The sequence below is a fragment of the Anolis carolinensis genome, chromosome 2, assembly GCF_035594765.1.
Source record: "Anolis carolinensis isolate JA03-04 chromosome 2, rAnoCar3.1.pri, whole genome shotgun sequence".
In the NCBI taxonomy this organism is placed as follows: Eukaryota; Metazoa; Chordata; class Lepidosauria; order Squamata; family Dactyloidae; genus Anolis; species Anolis carolinensis.
In genome coordinates this window covers 218,193,553-218,211,149 of record NC_085842.1, presented here as the reverse complement: position 1 = coordinate 218,211,149, position 17,597 = coordinate 218,193,553, and the positions used below count along the sequence as shown (strand labels likewise).

At 42.6% G+C, this 17,597-nt stretch overlaps 1 protein-coding gene across 4 annotated transcripts; it reads left to right on the top strand.

The window, feature by feature from the left end:
• The first annotated feature begins 89 nt into the window (after nt 1-89).
• Nucleotides 90-16,164, top strand: cdca3 (cell division cycle associated 3). Of its 4 annotated transcripts, none has more exons than XM_003227103.3 (6): nt 90-336; nt 2,694-2,869; nt 2,982-3,123; nt 7,218-7,484; nt 8,415-8,536; nt 15,731-16,164. In XM_003227103.3, the coding sequence occupies exons 2-6, from the start codon at nt 2,750-2,752 to the stop codon at nt 15,872-15,874; spliced, it is 795 nt and encodes a 264-aa protein (XP_003227151.1). In that variant the 5' UTR covers nt 90-336; nt 2,694-2,749; the 3' UTR covers nt 15,875-16,164. The 4 variants fall into 4 exon arrangements, with proteins under 4 accessions (XP_003227151.1, XP_008118452.1, XP_008118453.1 ...); XM_008120245.3 differs by lacking the exon at nt 90-336 and adding an exon at nt 362-471; XM_008120246.2 differs by lacking the exon at nt 90-336 and adding an exon at nt 413-437.
• Nucleotides 16,165-17,597: the final 1,433 nt, after the last annotated feature.

The following is a 17,597-nucleotide window of genomic DNA, read 5'->3' as shown; positions in this document are numbered from 1 at the left end:
GAAAGACAAGGCGGAGCCTGAATTTTCCTACTTCTCGCCCGTCTAGCCTTCCTCTCGAGCCATTCCTTAAATGGACAGCTGGTTTATCCAATCACCATTCCGGCAAATGGGAAAAGTTCAATCTCTTTTGTGGGCCCTCCCTAACGTGCTCAGTGCGATTGGGTGACGTGGGTTTGTATTTGCCCGAACTGACCAATAAAGAAGCAACATTAAGTTCCGGCGCTGTCTGTCTTGATGATGGATAACGCCGTCACCCAATGAAAGGGCCACACTGGAGGCCAGACGATTGAAAAGAAGACCCCAGGAGGCTTGCCAACGGACGTCGCGGGGTCGTAGGTGAGTGGCAGCTGCTTGGTCCAATGAGAGCGGGGGAGCCGGGAAGCTGGAGAGGGCGGGGGCAGGCGCGAGATTCAAACTGCGGCTGAACGCAGTGAAGGGTGAGGGAGGCTGGCTGGCTGTTCGTGGAGGAGCGTGAGTTGAGGGGGAAAGGGTGCGCTTGGGCCTAGTGCCCTTCCCTCGTCCCACTTCCATCTCAAGCTTGGTTGGTGGGAACGAGAGAGCAGGCCTTCTCGGTAGCTGCCCCTCAACTATGGAACTCCCTGCCTAGGGAAACCAGAATGTCCTTCCAGCTGCAGGCTAAAACCTATTCATCCAAGCAGGCCTTTAAAGATGAAGGTGTTTAAAATCAATTCAGGGGGTGCTGTGGTTTTTAACTTTGAATGTGTTAATGGTTTTTAACTGGGAATTTTTAAAATTCTGTTTTAATGTTTGTATATTTGTATATGATTAAGGAAAAGCCTGTTAAACATCAAATTATGTTATGATTTTACAAATTAATCACCAAAATATCATGTTTTCCTACAAAAAGCAGTTCAGTACACAGTAATGTTATGTAGTAATGATTGTATTTACTAATTTAGCACCGAAACATAGCAATGTATTGAAAACATTGACTACTAAAAGGCAGACTGCATTGGATAATACAGAACGTATAAGCGAAGGTTGGATAAGCGAGACTCTACTGTATTTGTATATATGATGGAGCCTGCGGTGGTGCAGCAGATTAAATTGCAAGCTGCTGAACTTGCTGACCGAAAAATTGACGGTTCGAATCTGGGGAGTGGGGTGAGCTCCCGCTTTTAGCCCAGCTTCTGCCAACCTAGCAGTTCAAAGCCATGCAAATGTGAGTAGATCAATAGGTCCTGCTCCGGTGGGAAGGTAACAGTGCTCCATGCAGTCATGCCAGTCACATGACCTTGGAGGTGTTTGCGGACAACGCTGGCTCTTCGGCTTAGAAATGGAGATGAGCGCCAACCTCCAGGGTCAGAAATGACTAGACTTAATGTCAGGGGGAAACTTTTACCTATATTTGTATATTTTAAATGGTTATGGAGATGCTTTTATGTTAAACCGTTTGTGGGAGATAGTTGGGTATAATGATAATAATACTTTATTTGTACCCCGCCCTATCTCCCTGAGGGGACTCAGGGCAGTTTCCAACAAAAGTAACAAAGTGGCAAAACAGTCAATGCCGAAAACTGGCAATGATAAATCAAATCAAAACGGTGGATAAAACAATTTCAAAATAAACTTATAAAACTAAATAAAATAATACATAATTGAACTCATACAAACATAATATAAGGTATCACACAATTTCCAGAGGCTGAAGAAAGTGTTCAATACCTAGGCGGGGATATATATATATATATATATAAAGGTGTACTAGTCTTCCTCCTCTCCATATGCTAAGGTGCATAAACACATTTTAAAAGCTTTTTAAATGAGAGGAGGGTGGTGCCATTTTTATTTCTTTAGGGAGGGAGTTCCAAAGGCAGAGAGTGATCATGGAGAAGGCCCCCTCTCTCGTTCCCACCAACCTTGCTTGAGAGCAGGGCCTCCCCCATCAACCACAGTGCTCAAGCTGGTTTGTATACGGAGATGCGGTTTTTCAAATAATCTGGGCCCAAACCGTTTAGGGCTTTATAGGTAATGATCAGCACTTTGTATTTATCCCTGAAGCAGACAGGTAGCCAGTGGAGCTGCCCCATCATGGAAGTTGTCCTGTATGGCACTTCAGTTAATAACCTGGCTGCCAATCTTTGGATCATTTGCAGCTTCCAAACTATCTTGAAAGGCAGCCTCATGTAGAGAGTGCTGCAGTAATCTAAGTTTATTAGTCCTCATCCAATCCACTACTGATGACAAGCACTGGTTTAGGGACAGAGCGGCATCCTTGGTATTCAGTGGGAAGGAGTAATAGAGTTGAATGTAGTCAGCGTAAATTTGATATCGAACTTCAAAATTCCGGATGATCTCTCATGTAATTTTCATGTAAATGTTAAACAGCATGGGGGACACAACTGAACCCTATGGGACCCCACAGATCACCGGTCAAGGAGTTGAACAGGGGTCCCCCAGCACCACCATTTGGGTATGATTCTTCAGGAAGGACTGGAGCCACTGTAAAACAGTGCCTCCCAGTTCCACCTCAGAGAGACAACCCAGAAGGATACCATGATTGATGGTATTGAAAGCTGCTGAGAGGTCTAGGAGAACTAACAAGGACACTCCTCCTGTCTAGCTCTCTTCGTAGATCATCTACCAAGGCGACGAATGCTGTCTCTGTCCTATAGCCAGGCCTGAAACCAGATTGAAATGGATCCAGATAATAACAATTGTTCTTTCTGCAGAGTTTCTTACCTGTGGGAACTGCTCTGAGGAACCGCCCTCCTGACTTCTGACTGACATGGGGGCTTCTGAGAGCTGCCCAGCAACGCCCACCTGCAAACCTTTGCTTAATAAGCACTTGACATATGTCCATGATCCAAGGTCACCCACAGCTGGGATCCTGAGAACTCCCATTGAGGTATGGGAAGACTTCTACGCCTGTCCTTACAAAGCAAGTGTCTGTGAGTACTTGCCTCTGCTTCCTCCACTTCTATCTAGCATTAATCATGATCTTGTTCAATCCTTCTCAGGTGCAAAACTCACCCCAGGAAAGCCCCCTTACTATTCTGAAGGATGACAATAACGTGATTGCCAATAAACAGGATTTGAGCTGGGATCCTCGCTCCCCAACACCTGGGATTTCACGCACACCCATGAAAGCTGTGCTGGCTGGTGAGTACAAGAGTGACAAATGTTAGGGAAATCCCCAAAATAGCAGAATATTTAAAGATACAAAACCGAGCAATTTAACTCACAGCAAGCAGAAGGTGTAGTGTTGTGACTGTAAAAGAATGATTGAGCTAAGAAGGCAAAGATGCAGAGTTCAATTCATAAGTTTCAAAAGGTTTATTAAAAACTAGCTGTGCCCGGCCACGCATTGCTGTGGCAAAGTCTGGTGGTATGGGAAATAAAGTATTGAGGAATTGGTGGTAGTTAAGGTCAAGGGTAAAGGTTTTCCCCAGACATTAAGTCCAGTCGTGTCTTACTCTGGAGGTTGGTGCTCATCTCCATTTCTAAGCCGAAGAGCCGGCGTTGTCCATAGACTCCTCCAAGGTCATGTGGGATGACTGCATGGAGCAGCGTTACCTTCCCACCGGAGCAGTACCTATTGATGCACTCACATTTGCATGTTTTCGAACTTCTGGGTTGGCAGAAGCTGGGGCTAACAGTGGGGGCTCTCTCCGCTCCCCCAATTCAAACCTGTGGCCTTTCGGTCTAGAAGTTCAGCAGCTCAGCGCTTTAACACGCTGCGCCATCAGGGGATATTATTTCCTAAAGGTTGTGAATATACAATATTTCTGATTGGTTTTTTTTGTTTGTTGGAGGCAAGTATGAATGCTGCAATTAGGAAAAATGATTAGGATGTAATGGCCTTGCAGCTTTAAAGCCTGGCTGTTTCCTCCCTGAGTAAATTTTTTGTTGGGAGGTGTTAGCTGGCCCTGATTGTTTCCTGTCTGGAATTCCCTTGTTTTCAGAGTGGTGTTGTTTGCGATATTTTATGTGCTTCTACTGTCTGTGGCCCTGAGAAAACAGAGGATTTTCCAGACTTTGATGATGGGAATACTTTGTTGGGAGGTGTTAGCTGGCCCTGATTGTTTCCTGTGTGGAATTCCCCTGTTTATTTACTGTCCTGGTTTTAGAGATTATATTGTTCTGCATTATTCTATCCCAGTAATTATTTCATATTAAAGAAAAATCTCACTTATCCAACATTCGCTTATACAATGTTCTGGATTATCCAACGCAGTCTGCCTTTTCATAATCAATGTTTTTGTAGTCAGTGTTTTAAATTCATTGTGATATTTTAGTGGTAAATTTGTTAATACAGTACAGTAGAGTCTCACTTATCCAACATAAACGGGCCGGCAGAACATTGGATAAGCGAATATGTTGGATAATAAGGAGGGATTAAGGATAACCCTATTAAACATCAAATTAAGTTATGATTTTACAAATTAAGCACCAAAACATCATGTTAGACAACAAATTTGTCAGAAAAAGTAGTTCAGTACACAGTAATGCTATATAGTAATTACTGTATTTATGAATTTAGCACCAAAATATCACGATATATTGAAAGCATTGACTACAAAAATGTGTTGGATAATCCAGAACGTTGGAGAAGCAAATGTTGGATAAGTGAGACTCTACTGTAAATACTACATAGCATTACTGCGCATGGAACTACTTTTTCTGTCAAATTTGTTGTATAATATGATGTTTTGGTGCTTAATTTGTATAACGATTACCTAATTTGATGTTTAATTGGCTTTTCCTAAATCCCTTCTTATTATCCAACATATTCACTTATCCTGCCGGCCTGTTTACGTTGGATAAGTGAGACTCTACTATATATTTCTAATCTTATATTATCTGCTCAGAACTGGATTATATGAGGCTCCTTCTTCACAGCTGTATAAAATGCACACTGAAGTGGATTATATGGCAGTGTGGACTCAAGATAATCCAGTGCAAAGCAGATAATATAAGATTATAAATGGGTTATATAGCTGTGTGGAAGGGCCTTGAGTGTACACTGCCATATAATCCAGTGCAAATTAGATAATCTGTGGAAGAAGTCTAAGTGAGGCCTAAATCTGCCTGTCCCCTAACTGAAACCTGGCTGTCCCTTGGTTGCTAGGCAACCAAGTGGGCAGAGATTAGCCCTCTAAACTGGCAGCAATTGGATAAAAACAATTATTGCTCTCCCTCTAATTAGGACTTTATTTTTCTTTTCTTTTTGTTGTATCAACCTAGAGGCGTGGATGATGGGTTGTGTTGTCAAATTTTGAGGTTGGGGGGCCTGTACTTTTATTGTTTTGTGAATTGCCGTGATGCCATCACTCTTTTATATATATAGACTAGCTGTGCCCAGCCACGCATTGCTGTGGCTTATGGGAATCATTTGTTGGCCAGGTAGAATAGCAGTGAATAGCCTTGCAGCCTCAAAGCCTGGCCGTATTCTTCTTATGGGAATCATTGTTTGGTGAGCTGGAATACAATGAATAGCCTCGCTGCTTCAAAGCCTGGCTGCTTGCTACCTAGGGGAATCTTTGGTTGGTCAGCTTCAATAATAGTATTACTGCTTCAAAGCTTGGCCGCCTTCTACCAAAGTTGGTCTGGTTGAATTCCACTGAATAGCTTTGCAGCTTTAATGCCTGGCTGTGTTATACCTAGGGGAATCCTTGTTTCGTTTGCTGGAGTAGCACCCTCAATCAAAGAGCTGCTTTGAAGCCTGGCTACTTCTTTTGTAGGGGAATCATTGTTTGGCCAACTTGAAAGATCCCAGGTTCAAATCACAGAAGCGGAATGAGCACCCGCTGTTAGCCCCAGCTCCTGCCAACCTAGCAGTTCGAAAACATGCAAATGGGAGTAGATCAATAGGTACCGTTCCAGCAGGAAGGTAACGGTGCTCCAGGCAGTCATGCCGGCTACATGACCTTGGAGGTGTCTATGGACAACGCTGGCTCTTCGGCTTAGAAATGGAGATGAGCACCAATCCCCAGAGTCGGTCATGACTGGACTTAATATCAGGGGAAACCTTTACCTTTTATTGTAGGACTGCTACCTCTATTCTCATGACTGCTGGGTCTATCTACCTTTTCCTGACATATAAACCAAAGGGGCAGGAATTAGACAGCTCCTCTCATCGATTGCCCACTTAGGGTCAGGATATTCCTGGGATTTTTTAAATTTGTTTTTAAAATATGAGAGTTCACCATAACATTCAAACAACACACAACTATACACTCACCCAAAACTCCTACCCCCACATCCGTGCACCCTTCACCATGACTTTCAATGCTGAAGCACTATGAACCCTTTAAGCCAATATATCTATCATTGTTCATAGCAATCCTAAATTCCTACTGGAGCACCTCTATGTCACTGTCTGCATTTAGACATGCTATGGCCAACTTCCATTTTTCCTCATTACTTTTGTTCCTCCTATAATTGGTTAGTTTGGCCATTAGCATATATTTTTGCATTTTTCCCTCCAATCCTTTTTAGTTAAACCTTTCCCCTTTCCAGTCTTTGGCTATAGTTAATCTTGTGGCAAAGCTATACTGGTATATTTCTTGGTCCTTTTGATTATTATTTTCTCTATGTAAACCTAATAGACACAATCCTGGGCTTTTAAAAATCTTATTGTGTAGCATTTTATTTGTCTTCTTAGTTTCCTTATCCCAAAATGCCTGTATGGTCTCACAGGTCTACCAAATATGGAGGAATGTCCCTTTCTGTTTCCTACACCTTCAGCAAATACCTTGTTGGGATTTGTTTATTTTTGCCAACGTTGCTGGGGTGATATAGCATCTATAAAACATTTTATATTGAATCTCCCTAATTGATCCCGATAGCGTAAATTTGAATTCTTTATTCCATAGGTGTTCCTAATTATCCAGTTCTGTTGGTTGACCTAGGTCCTTGGCCCAGGATATCATTACTGTCTTGTCTCTGTTGTACTCCATGTTGTAGCTTAATATGTATTTGTATAATCTGGAGATTAATCCTTGGTTTCCCTTTTCCCATATTCTTTCCAATTCTAATTTTTTGGTTGTGAATCCCACCCCCATGTCTTTTTTATATCTTGGTGATAGCGAAATGACTAACATTCCTGAGTTTTTTTTTTGATTGGCTATTTGAGATACTCCCTAGCAGTAAAGTTTAGGGCTGAAAGTGAGGTTCTTGCTGCACTAAGATATTATTGCTGGAATGAGATCTCACATGAGTACCCTGTGTTCTGGGGTTTACCTCCCTTCCAGATGTCACCTGCTCCCCAGTGAAGCAGCTCAGTGAAGACTTTCTAGCAGAAAACATGGAGGAGAAACTGTCCCTGGAGGAGTCTCATCATGTGGTCCAGAAGCCTGACATTGAGTCTGTGGCAGAAGTGGCCTCCGAAGAGACCAAGTGTGTGGAAGTCTCACAGGGGGATCCCCTAGGGGCAGAAGAGGAGAGAAATGAGCAGCCCTCCATCAGTGTTGCAGCCGTGACCAAGCCAGCTCCTCTCACCAGTGCCCTTCCTCCTGCAGGTGCTTACCCGATCCTTGGATTAATTATGTTATTTTTCCTCTAACTAGTTGGAGTCCCCTGAGTAAAGGGAAAATTGGATGTCAAGTATGTATGTCAATATGATAAATGAATGGCCATTTGTTGGGGGTGCTTTGAATGTGATTTTCCTGCTTGGCAGGGAGTTGGACTAGATGGCCCACGAGGTCTCTTCCAACTTTATGATTCTATGTGTAGTGGGGCAGGAAGAGGGAAATAAATTCCGCAAAACACAAGTACAGTAGAGTCTCACTTATCCAAGCTAAACGGGCCGGCAAAAGCTTGGATAAGCGAATATCTTGGATAATAAGGAGGGATTAAGGAAAAGCCTATTAAACATCAAATTAGGTTATGATTTTAAAAATTAAGCACCAAAACATCATGTTTTACAGCAAATTTGACAGAAAAAGCAGTTCAATACACAGTACACAGTAATGTTCAATACACAGTAATGTTATGTTGTAATTACTGTATTTACGAATTTAGCACCAAAATATCATGATATATTGAAAACATTGACTACAAAAATGGCTTGGATAATCCAGAAACTTGGGTAAGCGAGGCTTGGATAATTGAGACTCTACTGTAGACATAAGGTATATCCTGTTGCATCAAACAGACCCCAAAGGACTGGGTATCTTCACAACAAAATATGAGGCCAACGATCCTTCCCTGGCTGTGCCTAAGAGTAAAAAAAATCAGGAATGCAATTCAAATAGCCTGCTGCTAGGTGCAGCAAAATGCACCCAGCTTCTCTAACTGCATTTCCTAGATTTATGGTGGGTGGGTGTGAGAAAACGTTTGCATGACTAGGAAATAAGGATATGGGAGAGCTGCACCAAAGCTCTTTGGCTTGCGTGTTAAGATGTGCTGTGTGCTCCAGTGCCCTTAATTTTTGCTCTTTCTTTTCCAAGGGGTCAAACCAACGAGACGCAGGGTCAACAGCAAAATGCGGACAGTGCCGACAGGTGCTGGGCGGTCTCCGCTGAGCATCCTGCGAGATGACAATTCCCCAAGTGCCCTTCTTTCTCATCAGGTGATGTGTTTTAGGAGAAAAGTCCTTATTCTTCTGCTGACTACAAAAGCTAGCACAGTGGTTCTCAACCTGTAGGTCCCCAGATGTTTTGGCCTTCAACTCCCAGAAATCCTAACAGCTGGTAAACTGGCTGGGATTTCTGGCAATTGTAGGCCAAAACACCTGGGGACCCAACGTTGAGAACCGCTGAGCTAGAGGGTTCCCCTTGCCTCTGTATCTTTGAGCATCTAAGCATAGTAAGAGCAATCACGTTTGAAAAGCTTCAGGCCTTTTAAAACAAGTGCTATCACATGGGTTGGATGGTGTAGCCAGTTGCCATACTCTTAGTGTCAATTTTATTTGGTTTGTTCCAATCCGTCCATCGTCAAACCTGAATTCCGCTGTAATTGCATCTTATTATTTTCAATACATGCTTTACAGTCATTCACACAGGGTATGTATGAGGCTTTTATATCGTTTCACATTCAATAATTTAATGACGTACTACATTTGATGCCAAAAAATACATTCCCAACTCGATTTGAGCAGCAGGCTTCCTCAAGATTTGGCAGTTTAGTGGAAAAATATAAATGAATAAGATTAGTCCTTCTTATTCTTAGAAGGGTCACTGGAACTTGACAATCCTATATATACTATAGCTGTACCCAGCCACGCGTTGCTGTGGCGAAGTCTGGTGTTATGGGAAATAAAGTATTGAGGAATTGGTGGTAGTTAAGGTAAAGGGTTAACGTTTTCCCCTGATGTTAAGTCCAGTCATGTCTGATTCTGGAGGTTGGTGCTCATCTCCATTTCTAAGCCGAAGAGCCGGCGTTGTCCGTAGACTCCTCCAAGGTCATGTGGGATGACTGCATGGAGCGGCGTTACCTTCCCGCCGGAGCAGTACCTATTGATGCACTCACATTTGCATGTTTTTGAACTTCTGGGTTGGCAGAAGCTGGGGCTAACAGTGGGGGCTCTCTCCGCTCCCCCAAGTCAAACCTTTCGGTTCAGAAGTTCAGCAGCTCAGCGCTTTAACACGCTGCACCATCAGGGGATATTATTTCCTAAAGGTTGTGAATATACAATATTTCTGATTGGTTTTTTTTTTGTCTGTTGGAGGCAAGTATGAATGCTGCAATTAGGAAAAATGATTAGGATGTAATGGCCTTGCAGCTTTAAAGCCTGGCTATTTCCTCCCTGAGTGAATTTTTTGTTGGGAGGTGTTAGCTGGCCCTGATTGTTTCCCATCTGGAATTCCCTTGTTTTCAGAGTGGTGTTGTTTGTGATATTTTATGTGCTTCTACTGTCTGTGGCCCTGAGAAAACAGAGGATTTGCCAGACTTTGATGATGGGAATACTTTGTTGGGAGGTGTTAGCTGGCCCTGATTGTTTCCTGTGTGGAATTCCCATGTTTACTTACTGTCCTGGTTTTAGAGATTATATTGTTCTGCATTATTCTATCCCAGTAATTATTTCATATTAAAGAAGAATCTCACTTATCCAACATTCGCTTATACAATGTTCTGGATTATCCAACGCAGTCTGCCTTTTCATAATCAATGTTTTTGTAGTCAGTGTTTTAAATCCATTGTGATATTTTAGTGGTAAATTTGTAAATACAGTACTCACTTATCCAACATAAACGGGCCGGCAGAACATTGGATAAGCGAATATGTTGGATAATAAGGAGGGATTAAGGATAACCCTATTAAACATCAAATTAAGTTATGATTTTACAAATTAAGCACCAAAACATCATGTTAGACAAAAAAAAAATTGGCAGAAAAAGTAGTTCAGTACACAGTAATGCTATATAGTAATTACTGTATTTATGAATTTAGAACCAAAATATGACGATATATTGAAAGCATTGACTACAAAAATGCGTTGGATAATCCAGAACGTTGGAGAAGCGAGTGTTGGATAAGTGAGACTCTACTGTAAATACTACATAGCATTACTGCGCATGGAACTACTTTTTCTGTCAAATTTGTTGTATAATATGATGTTTTTGGTGCTTAATTTGTATAACGATTACCTAATTTGATGCTTAATAGGCTTTTCCTGAATCTCTTCTTATTATCCAACATATTCACTTATCCTGCCGGCCTGTTTATGTTGGATAAGCGAGAGTCTACTGTATATTGATAATCTTATATTATCTGCTTAGAACTGGATTATATGAGGCTCTTTCTTCACAGCTGTATAAAATGCACACTGAAGTGGATTATATGGCAGTGTGGAGTCAAGATAATCCAGTGCAAAGCAGATAATATAAGATTATAAATGGGTTATATAGCTGTGTAGAAGGGCCTTGAGTCTACACTGCCATATAATCCAGTGCAAATTAGATAATCTGTGGAAGAAGCCTAAGTAAGGCCTAAATCTGCCTGTCCCCTAACTGAATCCTGGCTGTCCTTTGGCTGAATTGGTTGCTAGGCAACCAAGTGGGCAGAGATTAGACCTCTAAACTGGCAGCAATTGGATAAAAAAAAATATTGCTCTCCCTCTAATTAGGACTTTGTTTTTCTTTTCTTTTTGTTGTATCAACCTAGAGGCGTGGATGATGGGTTGTGTTGTCAAATTTTGAGGTTGGGGGGCCTGTACTTTTGTTGTTTTGTGAGTTGCCGTGATGCCATCACTCTTTTATATATATATACTAGCTGTGCCCGGCCACGCGTTGCTGTGGCGAAGTCTGGTGGTCTGGGAAATAAAGTATTGAGGAATTGGTGGTAGTTAAGGGCAAGGGTAAAGGTTTCCCCTGACATTAAGTCCAGTCATGTCTGACTCTGGAGGTTGGTGCTCATCTCCATTTCTAAGCCGAAGAGCCGGCGTTGTCCGTAGACTCCTCCAAGGTCATGTGGGATGACTACATGGAGCGGTGTTACCTTCCCGCCAGAGCAGTACCTATTGATGCACTCACATTTGCATGTTTTCGAACTTCTGGGTTGGCAGAAGCTGGAGCTAACAGTGGGGGCTCTCTCCGCTCCCCCAATTCAAACCTGTGGCCTTTCAGTCCAGAAGTTTAGCAGCTCAGCGCTTTAACACGCTGCACCATCAGGGGATATTATTTCCTAAAGGTTGTGAATATACAAAATTTTTGATTGTTTTTGTCTGTTGGAGGCAAGTATGAATGCTGGAATGAGGAAAAATGATTAGCATGTAATGGCCTTGTAGCTTTAAAGCCTGGCTGTTTCCTCCCTGAGTGAATTTTTTGTTGGGAGGTGTTAGCTGGCCCTGATTGTTTCCCGTGTGGAATTCCCTTGTTTTCAGAGAGGTGTTGTTTGCGATATTTTATGTGCTTCTACTGTCTGTGGTCCTGAGAAAACAGAGGAATTGCCAGACTTTGATGATGGGAATACTTTGTTGGGAGGTGTTAGCTGGCCCTGATTGTTTCTTGTCTGGAATTCCCTTGTTTTCAGAGTGGTGTTGTTTGTGATATTTTATGTGCTTCTAGTGTCTGTGGGCATCAGAAAAGAGGATTTGCCAGACTTTGATGATGGGAATACTTTGTTGGGAGGTGTTAGCTGGCCCTGATTGTTTCTTGTCTGGAATTCCCTTGTTTTCAGAGTGGTGTTGTTTGTGATATTTTATGTGCTTCTAGTGTCTGTGGGCGTCAGAAAAGAGGATTTGCCAGACTTTGATGATGGGAATACTTTGTTGGGAGGTGTTAGCTGGCCCTGATTGTTTCCTGTCTGGAATTCCCTTGTTTTCAGAGTGGTGTTGTTTGTGATATTTTATGTGCTTCTAGTGTCTGTGGGCGTCAGAGAACAGAGGATTTGGCAGACTTTGGTGATGGGTATACTTTGTTGGGAGGTGTTAGCTGGCCCTGATTGTTTCCTGTCTGGAATTCCCTTGTTTTCAGAGTGGTGTTGTTTGTGATATTTTATGTGCTTCTAGTGTCTGTGGGCGTCAGAGAACAGAGGATTTGGCAGACTTTGGTGATGGGTATACTTTGTTGGGAGGTGTTAGCTGGCCCTGATTGTTTCCTGTGTCGAATTTCCCTGTTTTCAGAGTGTTGTTCTTTATTGAGTGTTCTGATTTTAGAGATTATATTGTTGTGCATTATTGTACCACAGTAATTATTTCATCTTACAATAGAATCTCAGTTATCCAACATTTGGTAATGCAATGTTCTGGATTATCCAACGTAGTGTGCGTTTTAGTAGTCAATTTTTTTGTAGTCAGTGTTTTAAATTGTGATACTTTTTCTGTCAAATTTGTTGTATAACATGATGTTTTGGTGGCTAATTTGTATAACGATTACCTAATTTGATGTTTAATTGGGTTTTCCTGAATCTGTTCTTGTTATCCAAGAGATTCAGTTATGCAATGTTGTGCAGGGATGTTTATGTTGGATAAGTGAGATTCTACTGTATATTTATAATTTTGTAAGGAAGGCGTTTGCGTCATCCCCGGGCACTGGAAAAGGGTAAATAAATAAGAGAAGAGGAGAAGAAGGCGCTCTGTACCTGCTCAGGGGCCAGGCGGGAGGCGTGGTGGGGTAAGGTCTGCCCTTCTCCTTTGCCCCTCCATCCCGGCCCTCCCTCTCCTACCGAAGGCGGCGCCGGTGTGGTGGTGGGTTGGCAGGCCTGGTAGGCCAGGGAAGAGCGGGCTCCGGTGGAGGCGCAGGCCCGGGGCGTAGCGGCTTCCTCCCCGCCTCGCGCTTCCCGGTGCCGGCCTCCATGTTCTTCCCGCGGAGGAGGATAGGAGGAGGCCTGAGCAGCGGCGAGGAGGAGGAGGGGGAGAACGGGGCCGGGAAGGCGGGCGATGGGGCGCTCATCCGCCGCTGCAGGGCCGAGAGGAAGGAAAAGGGGTGGGAAAGGAACCTCCACACACACAGAGAGAGGCAGGACTCGCTTTCCCAAGCGCCTCAAGCGGAGGTAACATTGTTGGCGCGAAACACCGGGAAGGTACTGAGGGAGGGGGAAAGTAGCCTTTTTTGTTTCCCAGGCGAGATGTGAGGCCAGGGGCGGGCCAGCATAGGCCCTCCGGGTGTTTTGGAGTGGAACTCCCAATTCGAGGATGGGGAGCTCAGCCTCGTGAGGCGGAGATGTGCCTTCTCCTGGCGAGTCTCTGGCTTCGGCGGTGGAGGCGGCGATAGAGGGGGAGGGAGGGGGGACGGTTTTGTGTGTGCACGCGCACGCGGGGGAAGAGTTGGGAGGATTGTGTTTGTGCGCATGCGCACATCGCCTGTTGTGTTTTTTTGGTGTTGTGATTGTGTTTTTTGTTTGTTTGTGTTGTATCTTACTGGAGGCGGGGATGATGGATTGCGTTGCCAATTTTCGAGTTTGGGGGGGCTGTAGATTTGTTGTTTTGTCCATCGCCGTGATGCCATCACTCTTTTATATATATAGATAGATTCTTTTCTTATTGAATAGATTTGTATTGTGACTTTTCTCTAAGAAACTTGGAGTAGTTTCTGTGGTATGTGTCAGTCTCTGGAAACCAACCATACCAGCCTTCAAAAAACCAAAAATCTGTTTTTTGATCTCCTCACCTGGTTTCCATTCCTCCATGGCAGCAGACACTCCTGGGTAGTGTTGCCAAGGGAAGGATAGTTTGCATTACTGGGGAAGGGAAGAGGAAGCAGAGGATGGAGCCAGTGGCTGGATTTGCTTAGCCTTATGTAATCCTTCTCACTCCCTTTCTACTGTTGAAGTGAATGCATCCAATTGCACTCTGGCAGAAAGTAAATTGTTTCTCTCAGAGACGGAGTAAGAATCTGCCTTTGTCTGTTGAGCCCCTCACGACGTTTTGCCATATGAGGCTTATCTGACTGCAGTGTTGGTTTACTTCCATTCTGGAAGCTAATTATTTTTGGTGGAGTGAGAAAACGCTCCATATTCAATACTGGGTTTTAACTTTACTTTGACAGTATTTCTTAATACCTAAATGTATATGTTCCTATTGCAACATTTGTTCATTTTTTGCTTCTGGTCATCAACCGTAATAAATAAATATATATGGTATATACTAAGGCAGAACTTTTCAAACTGTGTGTTGCAATGCGTTAGTGTGTTAGCTGTAGTGTGTAAATGTGTCACACATACATAAGAAAAAACCTCAGTGTTTGAAATATAAGCAGTAAATCATATATTTTGAAATATAAATGAAAGGTTTTCGTGAGATAGGTTGTTTCCCTATACATTACGTTCCTACAGTTTATGGATGTGTTCATATCTCTCATAAGGCGTAGGTTTAACTTCCAGTTTGCTAGTAAAATTGAATTATTGTGTTGTGAAATGATGCATGGTTACAAATGATTTAGGAGCCCCCGGGTTTTTTTTTCTATGTCAGGAGCGACTTGAGAAACTGCAAGTCACTTCTGGAGTGAGAGAATTGGCCGTTTGCAAGGACGTTGCCCAGGGGACGCCTGGATGCTTTTTTGATGTTTTACCATCCTTGTGGGAGGCTTCTCTCATGTATCACCGCATGGAGCTGGAGCTGATAGAGGGAACTCATTCGCGCTTTTCCCGGGTGGGATTCGAACCTGGCAGCTTGCAGATCAGCAGCCCAACCTTCAAGTCACAAGGCTTTAACCCACTACTCCACCGGAGCCCCCCATGGCGCAACGGGTTAAAGTGCTGAGCTGCTGAACTTGCTGACCGAAAGGTCGGCGGTTTGAATGCAGGGAGTGGGGTGAACTCTTGCTGTTAGCCCCAGCTTCTGCCAGCCTAGCAGTTCAAATCATGCAAATGTGAGTAGATTGATAGGTACTGCTCTGGCAGGAAGGTAACGGCGATCTGTATAGTCATGCCAGCCACATGACCTTGGAGGTTTCTACGGACAACGCTGGCTCTTTGGCTTAGAAACTGAGATGAGCATCAACCCCCAGAATTGGACATGAGTAGACTTAATGTCAGGAGAAGACCTTTACCTAAAAATGGTCTGTCACCAAGATGAAATGTTTGGAAAGCTCTACATGAGGGAAAAGTGAAAACAGAATTGCACTAAAGTCATTTGAAGCAGTGACTCCCATCTCCTGTCCTCCCAAGTAATGCTGTTAATTTCTTCTGTGAATATGTTCTAAGGCACGGGTTAACAACCTCTTTTGGATGGGGATGGAATCTCATCACGACTATACCCCACAAAAGAAATCAGGTATCTTAGTGGTCTCTTTTTCCTCACTTACTTTATGGCTCAGGTGAATCAGATAGTACAGGTAATGCATTAGCTATTTCTGATGCTGACATTATTTTCTTTTCTCTCCAGAGTAAAAGGTGTTTATCAGCAGCGGATGGCCAAGTGGAACTCAAGGAAGGAATGTTCAACTCTGGAAGGGTCCTCAAAGCAGGAAGCTATAACTGGCCTTCCTTCAACAAGGAGAATCAGCGGCAGCATTTGGTGGAAAACTAGTCTCTCTCTCAGAGGCTCCAGTGATTACTGCCCTCTAGCAAGAAAGCTTCCAACATATGCAGGTGGAGATATGGTATTCGGACTTCGCCTCCTTTGCAGTTTGGCTTGTCAGTTCTGTTCTAGACAAGGCAGAAAGTACTGTAGTCTCCAAATATTTTTTCCTCACTAGTTTTGTATTTGTTTAATCATGTACAGATTCTTGTATTTAGCATTTTTTTTAAATTACTTTCCTTTTACTGCCAAATTTCTGTGTTGTCTGTCTGGAAAATAAACTTGACTTTGTAATAAGACATCCTCCCACTCCATGTTATTCTGCAGCTTTAGAAATGCTATGGATCTGTACTTAGGGGAAATAGATTCAAACTTGTGTGCTTCGACAAACATCATGGGAACAGTAGTTCTTCACAAAATGGAGGAAAGAGTGTGGGGATGAAATGAGTGAGCAAAGATCACCCCATCTGATCAAATTGCTCCCCTGAAAGCACTATCTTACCTTTTAAACAGATAGTAGAGACCCTTCTACTGTGTATGTGGGCAAACACTTGCTTTAGACTCTTATAAGAAAAATCCAAGTGTGTAATCTGCATTTTTTATTTTTTATTTTGCTAGACACTTAATTGGCTTCTTGAGAGAAGCCTTTACCATCTACTACAAAGTAGGGGAATTGGTTCTGTGCAAGCCGTTCAGCATCCTTGTTATTGTGCTCAGAAGTATCACTCACATCACATCTTGTGTCTGTTGTACCAAGAGACATCTCCCTTTTTGCCTTTTCTATGAATTTCTGTTTGGATGGGAAAGGTATGGAAACAGCAAGATTATTAGGGTGCCCTAAGATGGCACATGGGCTTTTGCATCTTGCTGCTGAGAACACTCATCTATAAGCTAGGAAGGAACCTTAAATCCTGCCTAGACCTCAAACTAATCAGAGCATTGTAAGCATCCTGCTATCTGCCTAATCTGTTTGCATAATGATATGGAATATAATACATATAATCCAGACTTGCTGCAATAAAGACATTCAGCAATCATGCAAAACTGAAAAACTGTTTTAAGGTAATGTCTGAATGAACCATTCTTTTTTGCAATCAGTTGGCAAAGCATAAACTTGTAAGCTATGACTTGAAGGTGTTTATAAATGCTGGTCATGACCTGAAGTAATATCTCAATTTGTAAACCACACCTACACAGTAGAAACATGAGCATGATGCTGAAAGAATAGAATGAGAAAATAAACATTCTCGCATTCAAAGCAAACCGTGGTTTCATGTGATGCCTGGAGTGATCCTATATTTGAAATGCTTTGTTTACGAGAATCTTATAAAGAGAATATGAATAGGATTGTAAAGATGCATTCGGATAATCGAGAGTTCAAAAGTAATCTAGGAATTGGAATGGATCCTTTCATTGTTCAAAATAATTATTTTTTTAGCATTATTTCCTGTTTCATATTTACTGAAGTATGATTAGGAAAGGGAAATGAACTTCCTTTTTCTTCCAGAAGTGGCAAATGTTATTTGCTTTTAGTGCCTAACTCACTGCCCTTGCTTAGTACTTAATTTGTTGAAATATATAACTATTAAAACTTTTACTATTAAGGGTAGAGCATATGAGAAATAGGACTTACAAGCACACACAGCAGGCAACGGTTTGAATAGGTGTATGATTTTTGTTAATCGTGTCAGAAGCAAAGTCGCTTCTGGTGTGAGAGAATTGGCAGTCTACA